At 53.6% G+C, this 11,546-nt stretch overlaps 1 protein-coding gene across 1 annotated transcript in view; it reads left to right on the top strand.

Moving 5' to 3' along the window:
- The first annotated feature begins 613 nt into the window (after positions 1-613).
- The window catches only part of F8 (coagulation factor VIII, procoagulant component), a 23,065-nt gene continuing 12,132 nt past the window's right edge, over positions 614-11,546 (top strand). The window contains exons 1-9 of the mRNA XM_009997189.1: positions 614-762; positions 4,409-4,533; positions 4,836-4,958; positions 5,405-5,617; positions 6,665-6,736; positions 7,750-7,857; positions 8,866-9,087; positions 9,797-10,031; positions 10,440-10,614. Coding sequence (XP_009995491.1) covers positions 614-762; positions 4,409-4,533; positions 4,836-4,958; positions 5,405-5,617; positions 6,665-6,736; positions 7,750-7,857; positions 8,866-9,087; positions 9,797-10,031; positions 10,440-10,614 — 1,422 coding nt within the window. The remainder of the gene's footprint in view (positions 763-4,408; positions 4,534-4,835; positions 4,959-5,404; positions 5,618-6,664; positions 6,737-7,749; positions 7,858-8,865; positions 9,088-9,796; positions 10,032-10,439; positions 10,615-11,546) is intronic.

The following is an 11,546-nucleotide window of genomic DNA, read 5'->3' on the forward strand; positions in this document are numbered from 1 at the left end:
GGGACAGGGATGCTCCCCCCCTAGGGACGTGCCCGTGTGCGTCCCTGGCTGTTTGCTCACCTCCAAGCTCTGCTGCTGCAGATGCCAAGCGCCCTGCAGGCCCCCAGCCAAGCCCAGGGGAAATAAAGGCTCTAGTAGCCAGGGCAGCAACGGGGCCCTGACCTGCAACCCACCCTCTGCAGTGGGAAGGTGGGACCAGGCAGGGACCGCACCTAAATTCCACTTCCTCTGCAACCCTCCCTTTTCCTCACCTCGCTCCCAGACACGGGCTGGGACACTGAGCCAGCTGGGATCCTGCGGTGGAACTTACACTGTGCTGGCCCCCCCCTTTCCTTTTGTTTTTTCCTTTCCTCCTGGCACTGGCTGCCCAGAGGAAGAGCAGGAGGGTCCCTCGCTCACACACTCCTCTGCAGCAACGCGCTCGAGCCATTCTGCTCCTGATGTGCTTGGAAAACTGTCCAGCACTATGACAGAACCCGTGGCTCCTGGCTTTAGGTCACCGTCTTCTATGGATTACAACAGCTGGATGAGAAGATAAAGGCTTTTCTCTCCTATCTTCTTTCTTCCTTCCCACTCCTCCTGAGGCCAGAGCAGTTCCCAGCTGGCGGGCACGATGCTGGTGGGAACACTGCATGGCCTGCTGCTCCTCTGCCTGGTTGAGGAGGGCATCAGCAAAGTCAGAAGATACTACATCGGTGCAGTGGAAACCGCCTGGGACTACACACACAGCCAGCTGCTCTCCGTGCTGCAAGCACCTGCAGGGTAAACCTCTTTCCATTGCCATTCCAGCACCCTGCTGGGGGTGTCCTCCCACCCTGGCATGCACGGCTCTCTGAGCTTGGGGCCAGGCAGGTGTGTGGGGGCAGCCCAGCAGGGTGGGAGCACTGAGCTGCTGGTACAGCTGGGAATGGGTGTTCCTGTGCCATGGGGACTCACCAAGTGCAGCCCCTAATAGTGCATAGGTGGAGTAAACCTGCAGAGAGATGCAGATCTGCTCCCAAGTACTGCTCTGCATGGCTTCATCTTAATGCTCCTTCTCTGTGATCCTCTAAAGTTTGTGCCTAGAGGTAAGAGCTGGTTCTCCAGCCTGTGCTTTCTCTTCTGCTTTGTGTCCTGGAAGCTTTGGGACAATGCAAGGGGAGATGGGGTCCTGTGCCTCCCTGCCTGGGGGGCTGCAGAGGGAGGTTGGCTGTGCCCTCCTGACCACTCTGGGGGCAGGGTAGGGGGCTCTCCACTGTGCTCGCCCCTGGTAAAGCCCAGCTTTAGTTGCTTATATATTTGTATGCATTACCTTTCTGGGGCTGAAATTTTTCCTTAAAGGAATTAAAATAATCTTTAGTGCTTTGGCAAAGAACAGTGTCCATACATGGTGACAAGAGGGAGGAAGACATGCTGGTTTAGCCTGGGTACTTTGAATAGGAAGGAAAAGAAGCAGTTGCATTTCTCAGGCTTCAGGATGGTGTTGTCTGAAGACACGGCTGGTTTGGACACAGGAGACTGTGAAGGGGCTGTTTTGAGCTCTGCATATGGAGCAGAGTTGGATGCCTGTGTCCTCTGTGGATCAAACCACACACCTCTCTTCCCCACCTCCACATCCTGCTCCCCAGGCCCTGTGCTGGGGTCATGTCAGCCCCAGCAGTGAGGAGCTGCTCTGGAAACCAGGTGATGAGCCAGGACAGCCTGCCTAGTTGCCATGATCACTGTATCAGTTGTTTCCCTCTCCCTCCTTTGGTTACTTCAGTAGGAAAATTGTGTTCAGCACTCCCTGTTTTACTAATGCCCTCCCTGCCCTGCTTTTACTAAGGTTGGATTCAGATCCATTAGGCCACTGTGGAGGTGAGTTCACTCGTGCTGTTAATTCAACCCTCTAGCTTTCCATTTCAGCACAGGCTTTAATGACACACGTACCATTTTTGACCCAGAAATGACTCAGGGTCCTGGCCCTGCCCTGGGCATGAGCTGGGCATTGGCAGGCAGTTTGAAGTCACTTGACCTCCTCTTAAATGGGGAAAGATATCTTTGATCTTCTCAGAGGGACTTGGTGGCATTCTCCACCCCAGAGAGGCAGGGCACACCTGAGCAGTGTCACTGCCTGGGGAGCCGTGGTGGGAACCAGGGCTTGCTCAGCACGGCTGTTCCCAGCTGGGTGACTCTGCCTTTTCCCTGGCCCTGCAGCTTCTCTGCACAGTTCCCCCCACATGGGGAGGGCACAGGAAGACAGCCAGGCTGGGGAGAAGGGGCATGCAGAGGAAGAGCTGCTCCTGGAACTAGGGTACCTCCAAGCTGTGTGTGGGGTGTCTTCTGCTCCATTCATTCTCTCTCATGGTACCAGCATCTCATGACAGCCCCCAAGGGTCCACCTCCAGGCATGACCTGCAAAACTCCTTTAGGTGTCCAGTGGTTCCTCTCACACATTTGTTGGAATCTCTGCCAAATGAATGGACTAGAGCACGCCAGGCCAGAGCTGCGTGCGCCTGCCCCATGCATTCAGTTTCTCTTCCTCCCAAAAACAGCCCTACCAGCAGGGTCAGAGCTAGGACCAGCACGTCCTGTGATGGCCCCAGGGATCTCAGCTCAGTCTAGGAGCTGGTGGCCACGTAGCAGCAGCCTCTGTTTAGTGCTTCAGCAGTGCAGGGTGTTTACCTTGGCTGTCTCTGGGCTCCGAGAGATGAACAGATAGTGCAGCTAACAATGCTGATTGAAGGCGCCAGGAACTCACGTCCCTGCCTTGGCTTCAGCTGCCCTTGGGATAGGAAGTCCACGGGGACCTTAATTGCAGAGGACTTGCCAGAACCACTTGGATCAGATGTCCCTGTGATGAAATCCACCTCCTTGTCACATGCAAAGTCTGTCAGGCTTTGCTGTGCCAGCTGGGACCTGGTGCTGAGCCCTGGTGTCAACAAGTCTCCTCCCAGCCATGCCCGCACATTCCAGCAGAATTTCCCTGGCTTCGGACAATTTGTGCCTTATTTACTGCAGAATTAGCAGGAGCAGACCCTCATATTCTTTTTGTGAGTCAGAGATTAAGGCACAGCTTCCCAGCAGTGAGCAGCCAGTGACCCCGTGGCACTGCCACCTCCCAGCGTGGAGGGGAGCAAAAGCTTGATCTGGACCCTACGGCCATCGAGCCAGGAATGATAACAGCTCATGGGCAAAGTCATCTGAATGTAGTGACCCTGCTCACTGGGCTGTGTCTGCTGAAGGCTTCCTGCCAGCCAGAACGAGCGTGAGGTTGTTGCTGTGGTGGGAGAAGTTGGAGCTGGATGCTGGGAAAGGCAGGAGCTGGATGTGCATAGGATTTTTGTGGACGCCTGTCCTGCTCTGTCCCCAGAGAGGGAGAACCCTGCTCTCCCCACAACATCCTCCAGTTGCAGGTGGCTTCCAGCCAGTTGTGTGGGGACCAGCGTGTGTCACCTTTTCCTAAATTTAAGTCACTCTGACTCCTTCCTCTTCCTCTTGAGGAAGAGTCACAAGCAAACAACTGCTTGAATGAAGGTTTAGTCAGATGGGGAGAACCATCCTCCCTGCTTCTTCAGAGGGAAGAAAATATTACATGGCTTTTGCTCCAAACAAAACAAGGCTTGAAGCAGTCTGTCTGGTTACTGGAAAAGGTCTTAGTCCCAGGGCTGATAAGCCAAGCTCTAAAATCCCTGGAGAATTCAATGGCTTTGTTATCCTGATAAATGTGCTGGATTCCTTCTGGAAAATGGTTTTGTTAAGCCACTTACAGAGAGGCAGTGGCCAGTAAGTGGGGTGTGAAACACATTCAAGGCTCCTATGTCCTCCTGGTGCAAGGATTAGAGTTTTGGAGGCTGGCTGTGAATCCCAGTTTGGTCAGAGAAGAAAGAAATGTAGGGATGTTGCTCTCCCCACAGAGCAAACTGCTGTGACCTGCCTTGCAGCCCAACGTAGTCTTTTACCTGGGAGGGGGAGGAGCTGGGAAGGATGCTCCAGGTTATATATATGTGGTGTGACATCTGCCACATCTGACCCTGCTGGGGATGGGTCTGGGGGGGTGGCTGCAGGGCAGAGGCCACTGTGGCACTGCTCTCACAGTACTCCCCAGGGCCTGGGTCTCTGCTGATGGGGAAGCACAAGGCAGAAGGGTCATGCTGTTGTTGTGGCTGTGCCCACCCCCAGCTGCAACTGGGTGCAGTGCTATGCCTCCTGCCCTTGTGTCATCCTCCAGGGTGACTAACACTGTAATATTAATCATCCATAAGCTGAGCAAAACATTCCCAAACACACCTGGGGGTTGTCAGGAAACCCAATGGACACAACAGGCTGAGTGATCCCTGGGGCTGGCACAGTGCAGGCAAGCTGGCAGGGAGGGGAGGAAGAGGATAGCTGCTGCCTGTCTGTGAATGGGGCTGCACGATCAAGCCTTGGCTTTTCTTTCCTCCTGCAGTATGTCCAGGCCCCCAGGCCCATGGCCCCCCACGCCTGATGTCCCTCCCCAGTACAGGAAGGCTGTGTTTGTGGAGTACCCTGATGCCTCGTTCACGCAGCCCAAGCCCAAGCCAGCGTGGATGGGTAAGAAGCACCCACAGTGAGGTGAGCTGTAGCTCTCCTAGGCAGTGGCCAAACTCATCCTGAGTTGAGGGCTGGCAGCTCCTTGGTCAGGAATGGGGGGGCACCTGGGTAGAATTCCAGTATGGCAGAGCTGCTGGGGCTGCAGGCAGCCTTACTGGTGCTGGAGGAGTAGATAATGCCATGTTGGGTAAGGGACAAGGGCTCTTACTTGTGCAGGTGGAAAGCCCAGCCCCCTTGGGCCCATGGATGGGGATGAGCTGCCTGACCCCATCTGCCTAACCCTGTTGTCTTTCCCCTTTCAGGTCTCCTGGGCCCCACCATCCGAGCAGAAGTCTATGACACAGTGGTCATCACGTTTAAGAATCTGGCCTCCCGCCCATACAACCTCCATGCTGTTGGGGTGTCCTACTGGAAGGCATCAGAAGGTGAGTCAGGCAACAGCAGCCAGGTGCTGCAAGCCCTTGTGTGGCACCTCCTGCTCTGCTGCCTGCCAGGAGGGAATGCATCCCTTCCTGCCCCTGGTACCCACGTCTCTGTGACAGCTGGTCACAGAGTTGGCTTAACCTGGGGGAACAAGACCATGCTCAGCCTAGAACGAGCTGAGATGGGCAAACAGGTCACAGCAAGCCTGCAGCAGGTAGAGAGGTCAAACCTGAGGCTGGATTCTCAGGGCCAGGTGGTGGGTACACAGCCCAACAAGTGTCTTTGGCACCGCTCTGCTCACTGCCCTGAGAGCAGCCATGGCTGGTGGCAGCTGGGCTGGCCCCGGGGGCTGGAGTGGAGAGAGGCTGTGCTCTGGGGTGGGGGAAGAGGCATTTCTGTGTGTTGGGGATGGACCTTCAGTGACATCTGGCTGTTCTGTTGGCTTTAGGTGCAGGTTATGAGGATGAGACCAGCCAGCCAGAGAAAGAGGGTGATAAGGTGGATCCAGGGAAGACACATACATACATCTGGGAAATTCAGCAGAACCAGGGCCCAACAGATGGTGACTCGCCATGCCTGACCCACTCCTACTCCTCCAACACTGACAGTGTGAAGGACATCAACTCTGGCTTGATTGGAGCCCTGCTTGTGTGCCGACCTGGTAAGGACAGCACGGGCTGGGCACAGGTCACATGCAGCTGTGAACTGAAAAGCAGAATAATCAAAGGTGCCTTCCAGAGGCTGAACGTGGTAGTGGAATCAGTAAACGGGTCAGCAGCAGCACTTTTGGGGTTTGGCCCTTTCCTCAAAGAGTCACATCCCAGTAGAGGAGCCAAACAGAATTTGGAATTCCATGCAGAAGAGGAATTGGTTGCTTCTTTCCCTTGCAAGATTTCAGACCACACATGAAATCTTCTGCCTTGCATCTGAATTTACCTGTCCATAAGGTGAATTGCTATGGAGGCATGGATGTTTGTCTTTCCTTCAGAGCTTCCCCAGGTTGTGATTGTCCAGTGTCAACCAGGATGCTTTGTCAAACCCTGTGTTGTCAAAATAACTAGTTTGTATCAGCAATGGTTAAGGATCAGGCAGGAGAGAGGCAGAACACTTGGGGCACTGCCTAGTCCTCAGCACCTGTGCCTCCTCACTTTCCTTCTGTAAATATGGAGGTGATTAAATACAAAGTGCTAATACTTGCTGGCTGCAAGGCACCAAGAAGTGTACCTGGGGAGGGATTGGTCATCTCTGATTGAGCCATCTCCTGGAGGTAGTAGTCCAGACTCCTTTCTAGTCACTGGAGAGGAATGGGAATGAGTCACCTCCTCCCAGGGCACTGTCTGCAGGCTCCAGAGGCTCACCAGGGGCAGTTTCTCCACTGAGGGAAGTGACTAGCACAGACAATGGTGCTGAAGATGGGGCTAGATAAAATGGGCTCTTCCAAGTGACTAAGTGGCTCCTGAAAGCCTGTGAGGGGCAAGCAGCACAAACTGACCTTTTGATGCCTTCTGGAGGCAGCTGCCCCTCAACCGTGGGCTTTTGGGGACTGCAAGGCTGGGAACAGGACTGTGTCAGTTGTGAGATGTGACAAAAGCAATTCACAGCCTGGCCTTGATTTATCAGTTCTTGGAGGGCACAAAGAGAATTTCCTGGAAAGATAGGCATGGTGCTTGCTGACTTTGAAAGAGATCCTTCCCATGGCATCTTGCAGGGACCCTGACGAGCAGTGGGAACCAGGATGTGCAGCAAGAGTTTGTGATGCTCTTCGCAGTGTTTGATGAAGGTAACTACCCTGTTGACTGGTTTTGGACCCTGAATTCAGCCTGGTCTGGGCCACAGGACTTTGTGAGTGCAGCTGCTCAGGTCCCACACTGCCTCCCAAGGGTTTGAGGGTCCCAAGGGTTTGAGCTTTGTACAGTCCCCCACCCAGTGTGCTCCAGGTGCAGAACTGCCTCTCCTTCTGTGCCCCAGCTGGGGGGAGTTTGCAGGCTCTCCCAGCTCTCCCATCCTGTGCCCTGACCTTGTTCCCACCACACAGGCTAAAGCTGCAGGGGAGTAATGCCCTTGTCATGTGCAGTGGTCACTACTGGATTAGTGCAGAGCCACAGCAAGGTCTGCTGTGGATTTCTAACAGGCACCACATATCTCTCTTCCCTGGGTTTTGGCTTTGTTATCAATTCACCCTGGTAGGAAGGTTTCCTTTTCCTCTGAAATGCTCTCAAGTGAAAGCTGATTGCATCCTCCTCTCTCCACAGGGAAAAGCTGGTACTCTGAGCCTGGCTTCCCAGCAGCTCCTCAGTCCCTGCTGCACAAGGCCATTGTGTGAGTGCAGCTGCTCAAGTCCCACACTGCCTCCCAAGGGTTTGAGCTTTGTACAGTCCCCCGTGTGAGTGCAGCTGCTCAGGTCCCACACTGCCTCCCAAGGGTTTGAGGGTCCCAAGGGTTTGAGCTTTGTACAGTCCCCCACCCAGTGTGCTCCAGGTGCAGAACTGCCTCTCCTTCTGTGCCCCGGCTGGGGGGAGTTTGCAGGCTCTCCCAGCTCTCCCATCCTGTGCCCTGACCTTGTTCCCACCACACAGGCTAAAGCTGCAGGGGAGTAATGCCCTTGTCATGTGCAGTGGTCACTACTGGATTAGTGCAGAGCCACAGCAAGGTCTGCTGTGGATTTCTAACAGGCACCACATATCTCTCTTCCCTGGGTTTTGGCTTTGTTATCAATTCACCCTGGTAGGAAGGTTTCCTTTTCCTCTGAAATGCTCTCAAGTGAAAGCTGATTGCATCCTCCTCTCTCCACAGGGAAAAGCTGGTACTCTGAGCCTGGCTCCCCAGCAGCTCCTCAGTCCCTGCTGCACAAGAAGATGGATCTTCACACCATCAATGGCTACATCAATGGCTCACTGCCTGGTGAGCATAGGACAGGGATGGAGGGCATGGGAGGTGCTAGGGACAGGGCTGCAGCCAGGTCTGTAAACTCAAGGTAGCAAAAGCAAAACTATCCTGAATTCCCTGTCCTGGTGGATCCATGAAGCTTCAGAGCTGAGTAAGCCACGTGGTCAGCCACTGTGTCTACATCGTGGGTTTCCCCTTGATAAGGTATCCACCTCCACCCAGCAACCCTCTGTCTGGCTGCAGGACCTGGCCTAAGAGGTGTCTGATGGAGAGCTGAGTGTCTCAGGATGAGGACTCCACCCTCTCTCCTCCCAGGGTTTTGGGATCTGTTCCAGTCACCTATCACTCTCAGTGCCAAAACCAGATTCTTGACTCTACGTTTGACTTTGTTTGGCTTCAGCTTCCAGGAATATGTTCTTGTTAATCACTTCCCTCTAGATTACAGGGCCCTTCAGCACACACTAATTTCTCCCCAGGAAAATATTTTTACAGTGCAGTCAAATCCTCTCCCATTTCCTAAGCACACTGAGCAATCTGAGTCTCTCTGAGGAAGGAATTTTCTCCAGCCTTCAAATAATCCTGGTGACCTCTCTCTGCCCTTTTTGGGGTATCTCAGCTACTACTGAGGATGTGCTGGAGCCCTGTCCCAGGTGCAATGCTTTACTATTGGGCTTGCCAGTGCTGTGATCAAATGGTTCCCCCTTCCAGTTCCTGATTCCCCAATTTCTAGAGTCCAGGAGCACATCTGCTGTCACCACTGCATCCCGCCGTGAGCTCCCACCATCACACTTGCCAAGACCCCCAACACTGTACATCTACTCTTATCTGAGGGGGGTGATGGGGCCTGTGCTCTGTTTTGATTGGACAGTCAACATTCACATCCAACTTCTCCAGCTTGAAGCCACCACTTTCTGGTGCTGGGGAATCTACACAGTAGCCTGCCAGGTTCCGAGTCCATGACGTCAAGAGTGGGGACAAGGGATGGACACAGTGCTGACATCTGGATGCTTTCTCTCCTGGCAGGTCTCACACTGTGCCTCAAGAAGCAGGTCCACTGGCATGTTATTGGGTTGGGCACTGGGCCAGAAGTCCACTCTATCTTCTTTGAAGGCCACACATTCCTGGTGAGAGGCCATCGTCTCAGCAGCCTAGAAGTCTCTCCTGCCACGTATCTTACAGCCCAGACCATGCCAGTAACAGCTGGCTGGTTTCGGATGTACTGCCAGATACTGTCCCATCAGCAAGGTAATCTTATTCTGCAAGAGCCTGGGGGAAAAGAAGTTCAGGGGTTAGCACAGGGTTGGGGTTCTATGCAGTGCTGCAGCTCCAAGGCTCCTCCTGCTCCTTAGTGTTACATCCACGGGCAGTCTGGCCCGTGACCAGGATGACACACCTTTAACCTACGTTTAGCTACAAAGATGATTAAGGGAGTGGAACATCTCCCTTCTGAGGAAAGGCTGAGGGAGCTGGGTCTCTTTAGTTTGGAGAAAAGGAGACTGAGGGGTGACCTCATCAATGTTTACAAATATGTAAGGGGTGAGTGTCAGGGAGATGGAGTTAGGCTTTTCTCAGTGATGACCAGTGATAGGACAAGGGGTAATGGGTTCAAATTGGAGCATAGGAGGTTCAAGGTGAATCTCAGGAAGAACTTCTTTGCTGTGAGAGTGACAGAGCCCTGGGACAGGCTGCCCAGGGAGGTTGTGGAGTCTCCTTCTCTGGAGACATTCAAAACCCTCCTGGACACGTTCCTGTGTGATGTGCTCTGGGTGACCCTGCTCTGGCAGAGGGGTTGGACTAGATGATCTTTCGAGGTCCCTTCCAACCCCTAGGATTCTATGATACGTGATGACCCATTTGATAGTGGAGAGGACACCTGGCAAGCAGAGCCTGGGGGAGCGCAGGTCTGCGCTGGCACGTCAGTGTGACCCTTTCTGTCTGGTTTGTCTGAACCCAGCTGGCATGGAGGCCCTTGTGAAGGTGGAGGAGTGTTTGGAGGAGCGCCTGGTGAAGATGGGGAAGCAGTCAGTTGAGGCAGAGTACACGGATTACCCTGAAGAAGATGAGGAAAGTTACCACGTGATCCAGGTGCGCTCCTTTGCCAAAGAGAAGCCCGTGACCTGGACTCACTACATCGCGGCTGAGGAGGTGGACTGGGACTATGCCCCCACCAAGCCAGTGTCTCTGGACAGGTGAGAGTGGGACTGTGTGTCCATGGGGTTCCTCCTCCATACAGGCCTGCCTTGCTTCTGGGAAGGAGGTAGGATGATCATGAAAAGGCTCTGTTGCCTTATGCCCACATACTGGGGATGTCCCCTGACACAGAACAACCTGCCGCGCTCTCAGCTCTCACAGTCACCACTTCCCTCCAAGACAGGGCAGTGTCCACCCAAGGCTCCTGCTGTGCAACCTGGTTGGATCTTTGTCCATTAAAGAAGCACTGAATCACTTGAAAGGTTGTTCCCTAGGATGCACATTGTGTCCCCACCGTGCACTGACAGTCCTAAGGCAGCTGTGTAGGTCCTTGGATGGTGGAAGGTCCTGCTCCAGTTCTGGCAGCATCCTGCATGTTTTTTGCTCTTTCTCTGCCTTGCCTGCAGAAACATCACCAGCCTGTTCCTGGAGCCTGGCCCTCAGCGGGTGGGTTCAAAATACAAGAAGGTGGTGTACGTGGAGTACGAGGATGCCACCTTCAGGAAGCGCAAGGTGTCGGATCAGCCGGACAAGGGAATTCTGGGCCCCGTCATTAAGGGTGAAGTTGGAGATCAGTTTAAGGTAGGAGAGGTTGCTTTCCATAGAAGAGGGACTAGAAGGGGAAATTTCACTTTTTGATGTTGTTCCTGCTAATCGCTCTTGGTTTGTGGGTAAGGTCTGACATGAGTCCTTGGGGGGCTCTGTTGTCTTTGGTAATGTCCAAAGTTCACCAGAAAAGCAACTGTTACTGAAAGCTAAAGCCAAATACTCTTGAGCAGATCAGCAGAGATGCACAGGACACGGCCCAATCCCCTTGATTTTACTTCACTGCAGGCATCTTAGGAATCATGTGAATTAATCCATGACACAGCATCCAGCACCTTCCTCTGAGGCAGGAGGGTCCTCTCATCCTCCACCCTTCTCCATCTGTGTGCTTTTACCATACAGTATTGAGGAATGTTGCTTATGTCTCTCCCCAAGTGACCACTTGACTTGTTTGCTGTTAGGAGGAATGGGATGGTTTCCAGGAGCTTCAAATTTCTGCTCCTTGCCTGGGGTTCTCTGTGAAGTTGTGGGCATGAAGCTGAGGGTAACACCTGTGGCAAAGCCCCAGCAGAGCCATTTAGAGGACTAAATGAATGGCTTCATGCAGTGAAGTGAGGTGCTCTTTGAAGCTGCTAATTACTGCCCATACTTAGTGTTTTGGTCCTCTGAGGCCTCCTGGATTCTTCTGTCTCATATGCAAAGTGAGACTCAAGACAGCTTCCCTTTAAAAATCTGATATTTTCGTGCCCTCCCTAAAATGGCCACCTCTGGAAAAGATGGGCAGTGTAGACTGGTAGGGAAATAGTCACTTCTTCTGTTCTGACTCCTACTTTGGGCTCCCAGATGTGCCCCACTGGACCCTGGCAGGCAGCTGATCCCAGAGTGCCACTGCCCAGCATTTCCCTCCCTTTGAGGATGCCGAGGGCAGCCTCGAGGGCTCACAACGTTCAGAAAGCATTTGACATTCC

The sequence above is a fragment of the Chaetura pelagica genome, unplaced genomic scaffold (assembly GCF_000747805.2).
Source record: "Chaetura pelagica isolate M959 unplaced genomic scaffold, ChaPel_1.0 scaffold344, whole genome shotgun sequence".
In the NCBI taxonomy this organism is placed as follows: Eukaryota; Metazoa; Chordata; class Aves; order Apodiformes; family Apodidae; genus Chaetura; species Chaetura pelagica.